The following is a 19,915-nucleotide window of genomic DNA, read 5'->3' as shown; positions in this document are numbered from 1 at the left end:
AACATCCAGCAACCCCAAAGCACCAGCAAAAGAACATCTCTGGCGCCGCCACTGCGCACTACGTCATCGTAGAAGCATGGCAGCTTCTCTCAGTGCCTGACAAACATGTTTTTGTCAGCATTTTAACTTTAGTTGATTGTTTTATGGGTATGATCATGAAAACAAACTCCTCGCTTGATCCAAAACCGCCCCTGTTCTAAACAGTGATCAGGGATTGAGGAATAACCAAACTTGGCACTTACAATCCGAAAATCCCAAATCCATTAGTGTGCAAGAAACAAGTTACAGGCTGTGACAAAGAAACACGCAGTGACTGCTTCAGGCCACAATTCAGAAGCAAATCACAGAGAGCTGCATCTAACATCTCAACATCTCAGAAAGCAGAAAAAGATGATGATTCCACACAATGAACCTTGTTGTCAGTCTTCAAAGACAGCAACAATGGCCTACAAAACCATAATAAACAATTTAGGCTTCAATTGTATCACCCTTTTGTGGCAGTTTGTATAAAGCAAAAACAGAGAAAATGTGTTTTCTTTTTTTTTCGAATGGCAAATTTCCCCCTCAGTTTATTTTCAGTCTATTTTCAGTATATATTCTATTGTGCACTTGGGGGTGTATAAGTATTTAATAATGAGTGAGTGATCACTAGTTTGTTCTACTCTTTGGGTAGTTCAGAGCTAATCAGGATCAGCTGATGTAACATATAGTCTATTATATAGTCCTTAAATGAAGGTTGTTCAGGAACTTCTCATTAATGATTGATTAATTAGGTGGTTGTTCCTGATTCATTTCTCAGTAACTACTCACATTTTCACGTATGGTAACTGAGTAAGTTTAACCCACATGTAATTTGATCAACTCACTGAATAAATAATCATTGAAAAATTGCGATTTTAAATGCTGCTGTCTGTCTGTTTTTTTTAATCCTTTATCCTTTGTTGATTTTCATATTTAATTCAAATCTAAATTTGTAGAGGTCCACTACTTTTGGTTCTTATATAATTATTTTTGATGTTTACAAAAATGGAAACAAACACAAAGTAAACAAAGTAAGTGTGGCACTTATGAATTGTGTCTTTGTTTTAACACTTACTAATGAATTGTCCTGTTTTTCTCTTCTTTTGTCCTGTTTTACCCTGTTTTATATAGCAAATGTTACTACTGTATATCTTTTGTCCTTTTTATTGTAATTTCTACCTGCCTAATGGCTGCCTCTTCTTGAAAATACAAGCTTTCACTATTCTTCTACTATCTATAATATCTATATATTGGGGTGGCAGTAGCTCAGTCTATAAGGAGCTGGGTGGGGAACCACCGGTCAAAGTATGGTGGTGGACTGGTAGCTGGAGAGGTGCTAGTTCACCTCCTGGGCAATGCCAATGTGCTCTTGAGCAAGGCACCGAACCCGCAACTGCTCGGGGCGCCTGTCCATCGACAGCTGCAGCCCCCTCACTCTGACATCTCTTCATTAGTGCATTAATGGTACTGAGCATGTGTGTGTAATTCAGGTCTTGTGTATAGTGTAATAACAAAAGAGAACAAACATTGTAATTTCCCTTTTTTTTAATAAAGTATACATTATTATTATTATTATTATTATTATTATTATTCTTTAAAGCAGAACCCACTTGACAACATAAAGTTGACTTAGCTTGTTTAATACAAAACAGCAGCGCTAGCGTCTGACCAACAGGAACCACCTGGCTACAAGTACCTCGTGTGTTCTTGGATTTCAGAGTTGTACCTTTTCGGAGGAGCAGGAGAAGCTTTCCTTTCTCTAACTCTAAGGTGAGGCTGTGCTCGCTCTGTCCCTCTGCGTGAAGGAGTATCCCAGAGTTCTTCAGGGTTTTAAATATCAGAGAGATGCTTTCTTTGGTCTTCTGTTTTGGTCTGGGACTCAACCTGTAGAGAAGGCTGCTTCGGCCATCGAGGCTCACCACATCTGAGTCTGAAAATCAAAACCACACAGTTTTTTTCTTTCAACGATACATATTATGCCTGGTCAAAACATTCCTTGCATACACACAAAGTTGAGTACGGGGAAATGTCAAAACATGTCAAAACATGTCAAAACAGTCATCAGTCACATTTTAGTTGCCACCGGAAATTCCGCCGTATGTCCTTTTTTTCGACCAGATTTCCCCCTACCTTCCACTTTCTTTGTGTTGGAATTCTAAACTCCAGTGGATTTCTGAGGACTATGGTTAACTGCTCCTCAGATCTCTGCAGGGTAAATCCAGACAGCTAGCTAGACTATCTGTCCAATCTGAGTTTTCTGTTGCACAACTAAAACAACTTTTGAACATACACATTTCACCAAAACAAGTTAAAGCTCTGTATTGAATATTGAAGTGCATATTTAAAGTGTTTGGCATGCCTGGCGAGTGGCACTATATCCGTGGTATTGCAAGGGGGATTTACTGTATCTCCTTTATGTTTTGTTTTGTTGTGCATGATCAAAAAACATCCCCTCCTCTGCTTTTTCCACAAATCACACCCTGTGTACAATACTTATAAAAATTACTCTTCGGCAGAATTGGAACCAACAAAGATTTACATTCACTAAAGCAGAAGATAAATGTAAATAATGGAGATGGATAAACCAAAAAAGCCAACTGTAATGCAACATGTGACAAAGGTATTTCTTTAGATTCTCCTTGAAGATCTGCAGGGCTGTTTCTCAAACCGCATCTATTTAAATCTCTACTCATCCGTCTCTTTCCTGAGGAGTTGAAAGTGTATTGTTTGTAGACGACAGAAATCCAACAAACTGATTTCATCATAAATCATTCCTCTGCATCTTCAACTGATAAACAAACTAAACTAAACTTCTTAAAATGATTCTGATCTCTCATTGATTATCATTAACAATATAGGCCTGTCACCCTATTGTGTGTACAACAATAAATAATGTACATGTACACTGAAGTTTAACAGCACCAAGAAACATTCCATCCTAGGGGACTACCATTAACTGTTAATCGTTCCTTTGACTTTACTCTGAAATTATCCTGTTTTCATGCTTATATGATTCAATAATAACAATTTCCATAAACACATTTTTAACAAACTAAATGGAGTTCTGAAAAACCAGTTTAACTTAAATGATTTCACGTTTAATGTAATATTCCATTTGCATGGTATTATTGTTTGGTCTTCATCATCATCTGTGTTATTATATGGGTTGTGTATTAAGAATGATAAAACATCTGTGTAATTTTCATTTGGGATTTTTCTAATCTCTGCCCAGAGCCATGAACTAAATGTAGGCTTTGTAGAGATAAGGCATAAACAAAATGTTGTCCTTTAGAGAAAAACTAATAGTTTAACTGTCTACTTATGGGAATCAGATTATGGACCATAGATCATGTCACTCTAAAAAAATTTATAAACTAACATTGCCTATCATGGTGCCGAGTGTTGCTGTGCTACAAATCTCCCGCCTCAAAGCATCAAATTGAAAATGTCAGCTGAGATGCATCACTTTAAGCATCTGGTGTATTTTATTGCTGACAGTGATGCTGGAAACAGTACAAACCCCAAATCTAAATTATTCAAAAGTCAAAGCCTCAACGTTTTTTTCTCTTCCTCTTTACCTTTTGGATGAAACAAGGAAGTGTTGCCTGTATCCTCAAAATTAACTAATCAAAGTCTATTTATTCTAGCTGAGAGCAACCATTAAATCAAACTAGACCAACTTTCTTTACCAACCACACTCTATTAAAGATAATTCATTCTTGTACCAGGGTTACAAAAAAACTCTGTTTTAATAATAATGCTTCATGCATTGAGTTGTTTTAGTCCCTTGTGTTTTGATATTACGTAGTTCATTTTATATTTGTTGTCTGGGTACAAATGTCACAAGGTTCAATGTCCCTCTTTTACTCATGCAGTGTGTGGTTTTCTCATTTTTCATTGCCAGGGTTGGATCAGTTTTTTTTCTTTCTTTAACTACATAGATGGATTTGCATGACAATTGTGTGGAAATCCTGTGTGGGGGGCAAAGAAGCACTGTATAACTTTTCACACTGGCTTTCCTTCTTACAGACAAATTACTACTTTCTCTGCCAAACAGCCGACACAGGAAGAGGCCTTCAATTACTATGATGGCCAGAGCTGTTGTGTCCTCTCCTGCCTCCTCTGCCCTCACCTCTTCCCTTCCCATGTTATTTCTGCTATTTTCTTCCAAGTTCTCACTTATCCTACGGTGCTTCTCATGTCGCTTAAATTGCCTCCTCGACTCCTCCACTTGCCTCCCTTCCTCGCGTCTTAGTCCCTCCCACTAAGGATGCACGGAAGAGACGAGAGGAAATCGCGGGACGAGAGAGGAACAGAGTAAATGTGTTTTAGAGGGATGAGACGTCCTTTCCTCTGAAGCGTTACGTGAATACGTCGGCTGTATGGGCGAAGGTAGCAACGGTTTTCAGCTGCACGGCTTCCGGGAAGGCTGCTCTCGTGTATCCTCGGCATTAGCTCCTCGGTGATCCCTCCTCGTTGCTCGCTCCTCGGGGCAGAAATAAGAGCTTTAAAAAGGCCTTCACCGAGTATGGGACAGAAGAACATCCGGTTCAGCTGAGGACCGAGGAGTTGAGGAGCTATCAAATAAGCGACATGAGAAGCACGCAAAGGCTCCCGCTGTTTGTCACTCCTGTGGCTCATTTTTTAAATCAAGCCTGATCTGCTGCCTGCTTCCCATTTGCTCCTCATCTCCAATTAGTGCCGTCTGAATATTGTAGCCCTATGGATACTACATATAAGGTGTGTTTCCATCCATCTTTATATGCACATCTTTAATTTGCACCTGACATTCAACACGTTGAAAGTTTGAAAAACCTAAACAAACAACAACAAAAAAACATTGCAAAAAAAAGTTTTTACTCTTGGATGAGATAGATAGATTTAAACCGAAAAAAAAAATCTGATGCACATCGATTTTTCAAATAGCGTAAATAATACCTTATGGTAATAAAAAAAGGACAGTAGGAGTAGGAGCAGTTGCTTGTTCTCATATTTTTAGTTTAGATCTGTAAGTGGAGGATACAAGAAAAGCCCAAACTGACTGTAAGGACATCCATAGGTCTCAAGTCTGAGTCCAATCCGACCATTGGTGTTCCAGTCCAGGGGGATCAGTCGGACGTAGCGGGCGATCACTGGATGCTGGAGCTTGTGCTGGACCACACTGTCTGCGTTACTGTTACCTGGAAAAGCCTGGAAAAAAAAACATTGACAACAGCAAATTAACAAATTTTCTGGCTTTCCATCAATGCATCTGTCCATCTTTTGAGACACCACAAATATAACTTTGAAATCCCTCCCTCTGGATGTTTATTGTAGTTAAGCTTACGGCTAAATAAGTGAACACGTTCTTTTATCTTTTTATTGAAGTTGAAGTTCAACCCCCCAAGGCTTCTGTGAGAAGTGAAACGTTGAATTTTCCTCTTAATGAAGGGAATAAAGTGGAGATAGGGCCACGTTCCTGGTAAATGGATTCTCAATCAGGTAGAAAATTAGATTTGTGAAGCATTAGCTGTAGTCTTATATGTTTTGGACGCCTTGGTAAACACTTGGTCCATGGAGAATAACATTTATTAACCTATGCGATCCAAGCGCACTCTTTCTAGATTTGTTTTAACCCTTTTAAGCTAAAAGTTGGACTCGATCTTAAGCTCTTTTATCAACTTTCATTATAAACCATAAAAATGTTATCCACTTTTAGTCTACTTTGCTTTTTTTTCAAGTATTCTGCTTCTTTTGACAATGACAAAGAAGTAAAATTGTCTTTTCTAAGAAAAACAATACTTTGATTGTTCTCCAGTCTGAATCTTGATCTCTTTGGGACTCAGTGTCTGCTCCTCCTAAATTACCGCATCTGATTTTTGTCTTGATTTTCTTCTATCTCTGCCCTTTGCCATTTCAGAGTTTCACTTAAAAACTAAAGTCTATATGTCCTCTGAACAATTTATCTGTTTTTTAATATATATGCGAATACTGTAAACTCAACCTACAATTAAACTGCGGTATTTTATGTTATGAAGTCAAGTCTGTACGTGTCTGCAGGTTGGCTTAGTGCTTATGTTGTGCCCTTAACCAAGCAGTGCAATGAATTACAGCATTTTAACTTATCAGTTTTAACTTATACTTGTATGCACAATTGTATGTATCTTTTAACCTATGTATTCCCATTCAATGTATTCAGAATATCACTGTTACACGTAGTGAGTGATGACGTCCTTCAAATGAACCCTTGTGAAATGTCCTTGTAATCTTAAATTACATTACATTTCCTTAGAGGAAGGAGACCTACATGTATTGCATAGATAGTGTGAGTACTCAAAAGCATTTGCAACATTTGCATATTTGCATCACTCTGTGCTGCTGTTACATTTCCTCTGAAATGCTAATTTATCTGAGTAAATTCTCATCACCAGAACCTTCATCTTTTTTGACAAGAAAAAGTTGACTAGGGCGCTTTTGTAGTAAAAAAAAAATAAAAAGAAGAAGAAGAAGCTGGCAGCATTTTGGTTCCAAAAAGTAGCCGAGAGCATCTTTTGTTGCTATAACAACAGTTTCCTAGAGTGCTATGCAGAGCGGTGCTAACGTTAGATAAAACAAAGTGGTGGAGCAAGCTGGAGAAAGAACAGAAAGAGAGAGTGGTGCTACTATCGTTAGCTACAACAAAGTGAGTTCCCTGTACAGGTAAAAAACCCCGGTCATATCATTTCTTGTTGTTATGGAAACGACTGGTCTGGCTATTCCACATGTCATTGTCATATGGTAGGGCGTTTTTTTCAGAAAAGTTGAACTTTTTTTAACTCCAAAAAGACGCCATGAGCTGCAGAAAAATAGTCGCCGGTGCCGTTTAAAAAAATGCTCACCACTTTTTTGAAAACATGGTTCACTCTATAGGATTATAATGTAAAACAGACGCTGGCAGCTTAAAAGATTGAACTAAAACTGCCGAGCCTGACAGAAAACAGAGGGCTGACCTCCACAAATGAATGTTTCCTGCTGAGGACGTCGAGGGGAACAGCTTCTCATTTAGTTGAGGCATTTTTTTGAAATATGATCCAAGTAGAGGTAGGAAATCCTTCAAAGGGAGACTTTGATTACAGACAGAAAGAAGGAAAGTAAAGTGGTTTGAAAAAATCGGAGAGGAAAAAGCCCACAAAAAGCGCTGGTAAAATGGGATTTGTGAGCAAAACGGAAACGATGTCAGAGAGTCACAAATGGCAAAAAGTCACAAAAATACTATCAAAATAGGAGAAATATCATTTACTTCTTTATGTACTTCACTCAAACTATCTAATAGCCAAACTCAGATGAATTGTTGATGGATATTTTAACCTCCCAGCATCAGATAAAGCAGCTTACCTTTAGCATGGACTACAAAAGGCCAGTTACATTCACTGCATTGATTCAAATGTTGCTAAACTGTGATCAGTGCACAGAAATATGTGACATATTTTTCTATCTGAGCCCCGCCTACTACAACTTTGAAAAGAATAGACAAAAACAGATACAAAAAGTCTTTCCTCATTGTAAAACATCATATAGGATACAGGTAACTATTGCATTCAGTCCCATGTACACTATCTTTTTAACATATGTATATGTTGTGTTTGAACCAATATCGGAACCCATCGGCTGTTGGTCTGACCGTGATTTAGCCTCTGGTGGCAATGGACAATATTTCAGGGGTTCCGAGCCAGCGGCTCTCTGGGCCAAGACTTCCATTTCCGTGCTGCGGCAATTGTTTATAGTCCATGCAACCGAAGCCAGCTCAAACGTCAATTCGGACTACGAACAGAATTCTTCCAATACCAAAATCTTGTCCCGTCGCCTAAATATTCTGCATGTATATGCACATATCTGTTTATAAGATTATATATGACTCAGCAGCTGTAAGTTGTATACATCATGTCAAATGAAAAATGGACTCTTTAAACAGAGAACATGTAAATGTTAAGCAGATCTGACTGTACTGTGTCTCTGTGACTAGTTGTTGATTCAACTTGATACCTTCAGTTAACCTAACTTAGTTGAATACACTTTTTTTTAACTCATAAGATGACTTTTAGTTAACCCACATTTTTGAGGCAGAAGGGGAACTCACATTTTTTAAGTTTAACCAATACGATTAAAATGGCATTGCCGGTAAACACAACTGTTCTACCTTTGGCAGAAAATCTTGTGGTCGTCAATCGCTCTGATTGAGAAAAGAGGTTTACAGGACCTTTGACATTTTCACCTCATTTCCTTAAGAAACAAATAGGAAATGAAAACAAATTATCCATTTTAGAAACTTCTAGTAACAACTAAATTACTAAAAGTAAATGCATCCCACATTAATTATTCAACTTCCAAACCTTCACGTTGTACTGCACTTTAATGTTCACCTACAATTTCTAGCTTTTCTCACTATAAGCACATAAAGTCCATATTTGCACTACATGATGACGCTCATTACCAGAATGGCATCTTCAGCTGTTCTATAGGTAAATCTACAATATACTTCAACTTCGTTTTTTTTCCATTAGCACTTGGGGTTAAAATGCTATATGCCCTGATTAGCGGAGTACATAGTCCCAACAGCATCTGCTCTTTCACACCTTTGCAGTGGATGTGAGGAAAGAAGAGAGAAAATGAGAGAGGAAGGGGAAAATTAGAGAACGGGAGAGCATTACTCAGCCTCACAAACTCTGGCCCCAAGGCTTAAAATGAAAGGGAGGTCCTGGGGGAATTGTGACTGATGAAGCAGCTCAGCAGTCGACTGTTCCCCAAAAGCAACAATAAACTAGGCTGACTAATATGTGGAGCTTTAGAAGGACTTTTGAGACATGCTGTGGATTTATCCTGATTTATGCTGAGTGTGAAATCAACAAGCTTTTAAGCCGCGAAAAGCTTTTCTGTTCCTTCATTGAAGGAGTCTTAGCCTGACATTAGTTTTACCCTCGCTGTGAGAGTCTTACCTCTCATCAACTTTAAATTGAAGCTGTTCGTCACAGCATCACTGTAATTGGGAGAATTTTCTGTTCTATACTCAGAGCTTCGAGGTAATGCTCGACTGCCTCTACCTACTAAAGTGTAATGTGATTAGCAGCAAAGGAATTGCTAATGCTAATTCCTTTAGATTTGGGACATTTTAATAAACTGAAGAGATTTCCTTGAGATACAGCTTTAATTTTTGGCCAGGCATTCTCCACAGTGGCAGAGTGTTTTCAATTAATTGTGTTGCTCTAATGCAATGCTGTGCCCATGATATTTTCATAGTTCACAGGGTTTAGTTGGCCCATTTCATAACCCTAACTCATCATTTAGAAAAGGGGAAAGACTAATGATGGCTGGTAATGAACAGCACACTCCTGGAAAGGTGGCGCTCAGCACTGGTGTAGCTTCAGCTCTTTTAATGGAGCTGTTAAAAAGTTATCTTCTTTAAATGGACGGCATTTATATAGCACTTTTATTCAAAGTGCTTTAAAATTTTATCTCTCTCACACACACACACACACACACACACACACACACGCACCAATGGCAGCAAGCTACCGTGCAAGGTGATGGCCAACCATCCAGATTTGGGGTTCAGTGTCTTGCCCGAGGAGGCTTTACATGAAGGCAAAACAGGTAACAAATTAAAATCAATGAATGGATTTAGTGGTGGTAAAGTTTGCTGGGAATAACAGGAAGTGTAAGAGTTTTTTTTATTGCTAAACGACAGTGGGCACAACTGAAGGCACGTGCAAAACTCTAACCACAGTCTGCACAGCAGCAGTTCATGTGAACCAAACTCTAGTTCGTTTTTCATTGCTTGAACACAGTTTTCAAAACTCAACACACTTAGCCCATAGCTTTAACCACAACGCTGTGGATTTACAGTAAAGCCCTTTGTTCAAATGCTAACACACAACTGTCAAAAGATTTTAGCCTGGTGATTTTAGCCTGGTGCATTTCAAACACTGCTGATTGCAATTTCAGCTGAAAGCCTAAGCAGTTGTCACATACTGTGTATATATATATATATATATATATATATGCAAACTGATGATTTTCGTTCCTTTTTGTTTGCATTAAAAAAAACTGGTATGTTGTAAAATAAAGAAATTCATGTGAAAGAATTTCACTCTTTTCTGTAAAGAAAATATTTATTTTTAAGTCACTTAAATTATTCAAACTGTAAAGATGAAAAGGTTGTAATTTCTGTATTGGTGTTTGATGCTAGTGTTTTTACTCTCAAGGCCCGAATCGTTTAAATAGCAAATGCACCTGCGCCCATCTGTGTGCCCATGGGCGTTCTGGTCTTACAGGAAGATGTGTTCAGGTGCATTCTTGGCTTATTGCTATCTTGAGGCAGTGGGAAGTGATTGCGCCATTGACCAACAAAAACCTGGTCTAAAATCAATAACGCAGCATTTCATTGTTATTTTAACAGTGCATTAGTAAAATGTGCCTAGGCTCATGAACCATGCACCTGGTGCACGGACCCTTTTTTCCGCCGTTAAACTAGCAAAAGTGGATTCGTACACGCCCTAAACGCACCTATGCCAGGCGCTTCACGCTGTGCGTTTAGATCATTAAAATAGGGCCCATCAGTGTGTTCCAAGTGACAGTGTGTGCTGTCTCGATGAGGATTGTTCAAAGTGTTTCGCTGCACTGAGCCTGTTTTGGGGCATGTGTGAAGAGTTGTGTTGTTTGGAATGAGTTTTGCAGGTGATGTGAACTGATTAGCTCAGGTGACGGTTGGTAGTGCAGACTGTGGTTGGAGTTTTGCACATGTGGCTTCAGTTATGACCATTGCCATTTAGAAATTGAAAAAAACTGTAAAAGCGGTTTGATACTTCCATCTACAATAGAATCGGTGTCACACGGTTTTGCGCTACACGTCACGTAACGTAATGACATCAAAGCCTTAGCTTATGCTGCAAAAAAAAATGACTGCTCTAGCTGTTATGGTTTTTATTTGAGATCAATTTAAACAGGATCATGTGAACAATGATCTGCCAGCGAAACGTCAGTTCTCTAAGGGTTAAATAAATAAAATCAGTGATGTCTGGTTTTGGTTTGCTTACTGTCAACGCCTGTCATGGCTCACTGGGACACTTGAATGCGACGGATACATTGTTAATGTTTTTCCTTCTGTGACTTGTCCAAACTTCTGCAGTGAAAAAGGCCTTTTGTCTCTGCTGGTTCTGTTTTAACTAGTTGCAGACTCACTTTCCTCCGAACACTGATGAGTCAGTTCTGCAACTGTTTATTACATTACCTTTCACAGCTGTCATTATAGTTTTATCACAATGCACTCACCCCTATACTGTCTTCCTGTCGATGCTGTTTCCAGTTGTGTCCCGTGTCGCTGAACATCAGCATGTAGGCCGTCAGCCAATCGGAGCTGCCATAGCGGCCCTGTGTAGAAACGGCAGTGATTTGTGTACGCCCACCCAGGTCGACCTCCAACCACTGATATCTGTCTGAACTCAGAGGAGACCAACCTCCAGCTCCTGGAAGGAGAGAGAAACACATTTGTATCATCCAAAGCAATAAGTGCTGACTTTTCTGAACAAACACTGATAATGGCATTAATACAGTAGACACTTTTCGCAAGAAAGTTAGTTAAGAGTGCTGGAAAATCAGGAGAATAAAATGTGAAAAGATCTACGTGGCTGGATCCTTAGAATACTATCACTGCATTAACAACAGCAAATGTTCAGCCATGTGCATTAGAGTTTTCAGTTGTTTTTATAAAAGAAGACAAATCGTACCTAATTTATTTCAGAATCAAACTTCCCCATAGTTAAAAAGCCCTGAGCGCAAATGCTTTATCAACTTATGTCTTTGATGTTTATTTTGGAACAGTCAAAAGAGTTTAATCTGTATCTTCAGGACTGTTCTGCGCAGAAATATAAGCTGCAGCCGAGACATTTATGGTAACAGCCTTATACTAAAGTGGTTAATTAATATCTTCATATAATCTGAGAACCAAGGCAGAGGACCATAAGATGAAGTCACATTAAATAATTAATATACCAAGAGGTGTGTGTATCTGTGTGTGTGTGCTGAGTCATACCAAAGTGACATTTCGCTGCAAGAACACCATATGGACTGATTTTCCTATACTGTATATGCATGCGTTTGTACTTCTACTTTGTGAGTACCTCCATGATTTATTTATTTTCTCAGGTGTTTAATAGTTTATGATGCCTCTGTTTTTTTTGTATTTTACTTCATTGTTGTTGTTTGTGTTGTTTTTGGTTTTTATCTGCTGTTTTTCTGGAAAGCGCAATTTGCCATTTTCAGCTCCCACGACAGGCAGTCTGCGCTTTTACCTCAGTGCAGCCTGTTTGTACATACCTCGCCATGCTTTTACGCGCACGTTGCGAAACAAATACGCCTGAAGTGGGCGCAAAAAAGCGTTAGTACATCTGGCCCAAAATGTTCACCACTTTCCAGAAATGATCCTCACAAAGAGTACATGAAAAAGTCCATCTTAAAACACTTGTGTATCATTATAATACCAATCAGTCGTAACAGGCCATAATTTACACTTATATTAGAGGAGCTGAAACTTTCTTCATATTTGAAAAATATGTCTGCTCACTTGTGGGTGACTTTGAAGACAAATCTCTAATTAATAGTGACAACCACAACCGTATCAGTGTCATCCTTTTGTTACTACAGTTCCTTCTGTACTACAGTTCCCTGTGAAGAAAGTTATGTGAAAAAGGAAACTTTTGAGTCTAGGCGTTATGCCAATTGAGCCACTTGCTATCAGTAGAGTTAGAGACTTGGGATCAGTAGAGTTAGAGGTTGTGCAAAAAACCCTTCAGAGAAAATGAAATAAAAATCATTTTGTGCTCGCTTACGCTTTTGAAGCACATTAGATGAATCAGACCCCAATTCCATGTGGCAACACACTGTCTTTGCTTTTCCAGATAAGGATGACTTACTATAGCAATCAATTACAAAGTTGTACCCAAGTATCTGTCTGCCCGGAATAAAATGAAATGTGATAAAATGCCCTCTGTAAATTTTGAACAGATAGAAGCTGGTATGAGATGTCTTGGATATCATGTCTGGATATCATCTCGGTTGCAGAAGAGGCATAACAAAGCCATGCTGCAACACGCTTCACCACAAGCAACACTGAATAACACTCTTTTCACTAAGCGCTTGAACATTTTTTGCATTCTTTACCACGTTCGTTAATGGGTTAATCTAAAGGTTAACAGTGCAACAAGACTACTACAGAGCAGAGTGTTTGTCTTAAACAGGGCTGTGTGTTTCCTCCAAGAGTCTCTGCTCATTTTACTGGTAAATTAACTCTGAACGAGGCAGCTCCTCGGAGAATGACTTTGGACGATGAGGAGGGTTAGCAGCAGCTGGAGGAGGCGAGAACGACCAGGGGGTGTTCATTTATCCAGTGATTTCTACGGGGAACAGCTGGGAGTCTGGAATTAAAGCCGTTTTCATTTTCACATCGATGTATTTTTGTTAGCGTGTGTTGCTGCATTCAAAACTGAATTAGATTTATTGATCAGTCTAATTTAGTTCTTTACTCTAATTCAATTCAAGTCTCTGGCAGAGAATCAATGAGGCACTGTAACCTGCAAGGTGTTATTGTTAGCAAGAAATCATTGACAATAAATTACAAGAGCTAATGAGCTAAACCATTGCCACTATGATGCAGAAACTGAAAGCTCTGTGGGCGTTCTCAAAGCTCATTACGTGTCAGAGAAGTTGGTGTGGTTTGATTGGCTTTGAATATCATATATATGCATGTTTAAAATATGCACAATTTAATAATATCTATAGAAAACTTTGGTTGTAAATCAGATGCATTTTTAAGTGACTGTATACACAATGGCATCTATGCATGAGTCAATACTGTTTTACTAACTGCCTGGTTAATGTTCAAATAGTCTCGCATTGCCAGACCGATGAGAGGAAAATATGCCATGGTTTATTGCAATTTTTTTAAACCAATCACAATGGTCTTGGGCGGTGCTAAGCACCGGATGGAGCAACTGCAAAATCTGCTAAATATCTGCAGAGTCTGCCAAATAGCCTCGGGAAGGAAATTGTTTTGGTGGAACATGTGCACGTTCAAAGGTTGTTTTAGTCGTGCGACAGAAAACTCAGATTGGACAGATAGTCTAGCTAGCTGTCTGGATTTACCCTGCAGAGATCTGAGGAGCAGTTAACCATAGTCCTCAGAAATCGAACAGAGTTTAAAATGACAACACAAAGGAAGCGGAAGGTAACGAAGATCCGGCCGAAATGAAATGTGGATATAGACTAATGTTTAAATGATGCTGGCAGATTATAAATTGTGCACTTTTCATTTTCCAGCATCTTGAGTTTCTTTGTGCAAGATTTTTTTAAATTCACTGTTCCTTCCTTTCAGTTTCCGTCTTGTGTCATTACTTCTGCGTCTCTTTGCTTCCCTCTTTTTCTTCCGTGCAGGTAAACTAACTTATGTTTTGCCATTCAGAAGCATCTGATCTTCCTTGAGAAGCATCAGATCCTTGTTAACGCAGATCAAACGGAGAACAGACAGAGCAGGGTGACTGAAGTGAAGGAACACAGCATGTTTTTTTTTTTTCTCACAGCATTTGCCATCAAACACACCAAGGAAACAGCAACCCGCAGGCTGTGCTTCCTGCAGTCTCCCAGGTGGTGAAAATCATTCAGATCCTCGAAGACAAAGAAATCATAGCGCTTCTGTCGCATTCTCGTCTCTGGAGTGTATGTCAGCCAACATTTTTCTAAAAGAAAACGTCAAAACAGAGGTGTTTTCTCAAAGCCCCTGTATCAGCACTTTTGTGTCTTCTGGTGACAAAAGCCAACCTTTAGCAAAGTGTGTGATTTACACCTGCAAGTACATGAAAACAGAGCAGAAAGGAGGCAAAGACCACTCTTCTGTTTTGGCCTTTATATGTCTGTCTCTTTGTCCATCATTCACCCAATGAGGCGTCCGTCAGTTTGTATGAATCCAACTGAGCCTTGTCTTTGATGTCGTGTGCTGTGTGTCCTGCAGTGAAGTGAATCATTAGGTGAGCAGTGCTGCTGCAACACATCTGAACAGAAACAGAGGGGAGCTTCCTTTCACAGCTTATTTTATCTGCCCAACCGGTGAAAACACTGACGGTAAAAAATAAATGAAAAAAAGACTGAGAAGAAAAGGGGACAAGATTGCAGCGATAATTTATTAATGATAAACTGCTAAATTTTATATGTGGATATGGGGAGTATAGCTGAGGGAGAGATGGAACAGTTAAAAGATCACACTGTGGCCGAGCGGACATGTGACAGGCCTGAGGTAACGCCTGATGTTTCTTATGAACAGTAACCTCCAATATTATAATGGCCTACTAATCGTTAATTTACCTTAATCTAGAAAAACCTCAACTTCAGTAGGCTATATTCTATTAAAACAACACTACCACTGAGGTGTGTTTTATGCATGTGCACAACTTCAGTCTGCCCCAGTGAAGTGTGCATCTATATTCCATAAATATGAAGGTAAAGCTGGAAAAGACCATCTGTAAGTTATGCAACAGAAAAGAATTAATTCATTTGGATTATTGCCTGCTAATGGCTAACCACCTGTACCGGACACATCCAGCAGACACATTGGAGCTCTCATACAGGAAATATTGTTTGTTTATATATTTTTGTTTTATAACAGCATGGCAAAATAATAATAATAAAATAACAAAGCCTTGCTAACCTGCAGTTTGTGTTTACAATCCTACCCTCGCTATTTCCTCTCCCCTTCTGCTTTTGGCCACACCACGCGAGTAGACTTCCCCTGGTGGATTTTGGTCTGACTTGAAACCAAACAAACTGATCAACATTTCTCAGTCCAACAGTATGAAGAGAGTCCCCCACCACAGTGAACATGCTAACCACTAGGGGTGTGAATCTTCACTGGTCTCACGATTCAATTCGATTACGATTATCCTGTCAGTTCGAATCAATATCACGATGCATCACCTCCTAAATATTATTATATATTACTACACATGGTTTTCATCGACAAATTCAAGCAGTCAGACATATATGAAATCCCCTTTTTATTGTAACTGCTCTTTAAAAAGACACATCCTGAATGTAGCGGAGTCTAAACACAGCAGACAACAGACAAAAAGCAGCAACAGGAAAATCAACAAGCAACATCAGTAGGCTATAATCGATTATGGTCTGTCACTGCAATGGATGCAGTATCGTCCAGGTGATTCATTTCAACGCCCCTACTAACCACATATATTTATTAACCAAAAAACATCAGCCACCCACGATGATGGTTTACAATAGTTACCGTTACTCACCTTCTCTCCGGTTCAGCTTAGCAAAGCCCGGCCCGTGGCTGCCCGACAACTGTGAGGAGCTTCTGAAGGACGATGGCAGTAGATTGGATACCAGCGGACTGTGACACACTTCTGTGAAACACAGAACAGAAGGAACAGACGGTTTAAAATCGTGAAAGAATATACAGGAAACAAGAAACCGCTGACCACTGGCCGCTGTGGTCCTTCCTTGACACCTCAGTGGTCTCACAATAAGAATGCCAAGTGAACGTCTAAGATTTGTGGTGCCTAATCACCATTTATTAGGCCTGATATCAGCCTTGTGTAAACTGTGTTTTGACTATAATGAGACCCAACTGGATAAATAATGAATTGTGTCCTAACTGCCTGACAGAGCAGATGCATTAATTATACATTTTTATACCATATATAGATTTTATGAGACTGGTAATGCTGCGTGTAACAAAACACACATTTATCTGCTTTTTAACTAACTTATAGACATGAGTGCATACACTTTAACCCTTGCTCCTGACACAGTACATGAACACACACAACACATTCCTTTTTTGTCTCATTTTGTATGTATTACATTTTAAATTTATATACAAGTTTAAACAATAAAAGTTTTATGGTCAGCTCATGCTTGTAGTTTAGTTTCATTTATGAACATTGATGTTAAATGAGTTGAATTTTTCTTGCAATACACGGCACTGCAAACTTCTGGTGGAGCCTTCAGCCTGTGTTAATGGATGTTTCCTCTGTCTCTGGGAGGCAAATATCTCCGAGAACAGAGATATCTCCTGGAGAGATTATATTAATGAAGGATCTTGAGCTGTCTTTCCCTTTTTTAGTCGCGATTTAATCAGACTTGGCCTCACTGCTTTGATATTGGATTCCTGTCTGTTAAGAGAACTTACACAGAAGGTTTGACTTTGGTCTCTCTTTCATGGGACTTTAATTATCTGGCTTCTGGTCTTCATTGTTGTGTTGTTTGCACGATGCTACATAATCTGTTACAATACCTTAGCCATTCACGTAAACATTAGGATGATCATGAGTTTAATCTTTATTCATTCAGAAATGTATGAAGGATTAAAAATATCTCATACCTATTTGTTGTTTAACTAAGAAATATTTGTATGATAGAGGTGTGACGAGATTTCGCTTGATTAAACGTGACGAGATTTCTCGTCAAGGTAAAAAGTGTTAGTACCGCCACTCTCTCTCTCTCTCTACCTCTCTCTCTCTCTCTCTCTCCCTCTCCCTCTCCCTCTCTCTCTCTCTTGGCCGAGACACACGCGTCCGCAGCGTGCAGTTCACTGTGGCGCTGTCTCGCGCAGGCCACTCTCTTTCTCTGTTAAAATTAATTGAGAAGCGGACAGCAAAACATAGCTTTACTTTTAATGATATTAAACAAAGAGAAATGTTCTCCCTTCGTCCTATAATACATTAAATATATAATAATATATAATGCATCATAAATCGATACTAGAGTAGCCTACTTCTTTGTTTATTGCTGCCATTAATAAAATGCAGAAGAGGAGAAAAGAGCATCTCTCTTCACAAAAATCAACTGTTGAGTGGTTGATGGTAATGTATTTGTGCTTTAGAACATAATCAATGTGAAACAATAGTAAAAAAAGCTTTATTTCTGTCTACTGTACAATGACAAATTCAAGTACAAAACATTAGGTCTCAACGGTCTCTGAGCTGGGTGTCTTGTCACACCCCTATTTGCTGGTATTTGAAAGTGTACACGGCATGGACAACCCTAATGTCTTTGAAGCTGTGGAAAAGTACAGAAGTGAATCATAAGCAAAAGTAGCCAAGTGGCACGGCAAGTATAAAAATAGCGAGCAGCCAAATAAAACTAAACTTGTTGTAAGGATATGAGTAGGGCTGGGTACCGAATTCAATACTTTTTAGGCACAGACCGAATTGCCTCTTTAGTATCGAGAATCGAAAAATGCCCCGTCATTCAATACCCAATATCAATACCTAAGGAGTAAATCTCATAAGCGTCAGTGAGCCAATACGCATGCAGCATGCTTCTACCAAGATCTAATAATGTTTGTGATTGGCTGTTTAGCGTTACACGTCGTAAGAGACATGCAAAGAAAACTCTATGTTACGCACAGAGATGTGGCTCCGGTAAGAGCTGAAAAATACATAAAAAGATTTATGCCGTAATGTTGAAATTTCTTTTTGTTTTATAAAATTGGTATTGAAAAATTGATAAGGAACCATTATCAAAGTCACGGTATTGGTATTGGTACCGGTATCGGGATTGAACATTTTTGAACTATACACAGCCCTAGACATGAGAAATATATACGTATGTATCGTGCTGAAATTTGCAAAATCAGTAAAATAAACATGTAATGCAGTTGGAGTCTGTAGTGTTGCCTTTAATATCCAGCTCTGAAAGCTCCAAGTCAACATATGTGAACTCTGTGCAAAAGCACACTTTGCAGCAACTCAGGATACTAAAGAGAATATATGATAATAAAAATCCATGAATGCCAAGTCAATACTTGAAAGGTTTCTCCAGAGAAACATCTGATTTTGAGTTTGAATTTGAGGTGTGTGCTCGATTTCAATTGATCAATTTAAGTCCTGAGTCTCTGTGCCTATGACAACTGTTTTGCACAATTCTTTCTTATGAGGTGCCATCTGATCCATATTTATCAGCCTCTAAACATCCAGGTTTTTATTCATCTCCCATTCTTTGGCTGTTGAATTGTATATTTAGCCTTTAATGTTATATCAAATGAGCTCTTATAGACACTGAATGCAAGACTACTTAAGTAAGGACCGAATGAACTGGGCACACATAACAGAGGTACGATCTCTTCATGTAAACATGACCAAAGTTTCATATTCTCACATCGCTTATTAAAGTAAACAGCGTGAGAGCTTGAAAATGTTTGAACATACAGTATATTTTTTGAAATTTACATAATTTGTTCCAGTAAACTCAAAACACCAATGAACCAACATTTGTTTTGTGATGAACCGCAAATAAAGAGAGAGATAATGCACTCAAATTAAACATCAATTATATTGCAAAAAAGAGATGAGATGTGGATGGTAGTAGAGTCAGTGTCAGTGTCGGTCAGTGGATGTGTGGGAGAAAAAGATTAATGGACCCAAACAAAGCCTTCTCTAATCTCTGACAGGTGGCAGCTTTTAGAGTGATATGAGCATACTTAAAGTGATGGTTCAGAGTAATTTCACCCTAGGGTCCTTTGCGCCATGACCTCGAGCCAAACACCCCCCCAGAAGCTTTTTTCACCTGGGTCAAACATTGGGAGAGTTAGCATAGAGTAGCGTTATCAGCTGAATAGCTTAGCGCTGGGGCTAATGGATCCAGGTTTGTATCTCATAAGTTACCCCACTAATAATGCCCGAAATGATACCAACTTCTACACTAGTACAAATAGGTTATGCACTCATAAAACGATGGATTGAAAAGTTTGTAAGTACACCAGAAGTTTATGTAAATAACACTTGCCTGCTGGCTTCTGCTCTCTGCTGTTGCTGCTTCTACCGCAGTAAGACAAGTGCTTAGGGACATCTACAAAATACAAAAATATTTATTAATT

General features: G+C 38.9%; 1 protein-coding gene across 1 annotated transcript in view; it reads right to left on the bottom strand.

Moving 5' to 3' along the window:
* LOC120548244 (contactin-associated protein-like 4) overlaps positions 1–19,915 on the bottom strand; it is a 73,516-nt gene that overhangs the window by 36,532 nt on the left and 17,069 nt on the right. The window contains exons 2-5 of the mRNA XM_039784354.1: positions 16,329–16,439; positions 11,305–11,498; positions 5,064–5,211; positions 1,748–1,951 (exon numbers count right to left, since the gene is read on the bottom strand). Coding sequence (XP_039640288.1) covers positions 1,748–1,951; positions 5,064–5,211; positions 11,305–11,498; positions 16,329–16,439 — 657 coding nt within the window. The remainder of the gene's footprint in view (positions 1–1,747; positions 1,952–5,063; positions 5,212–11,304; positions 11,499–16,328; positions 16,440–19,915) is intronic.

The sequence above is a fragment of the Perca fluviatilis genome, chromosome 19 (genome assembly GCF_010015445.1).
Source record: "Perca fluviatilis chromosome 19, GENO_Pfluv_1.0, whole genome shotgun sequence".
Taxonomy (NCBI): domain Eukaryota; kingdom Metazoa; phylum Chordata; class Actinopteri; order Perciformes; family Percidae; genus Perca; species Perca fluviatilis.
This window is presented reverse-complemented; position numbering and strand designations above follow the sequence as displayed.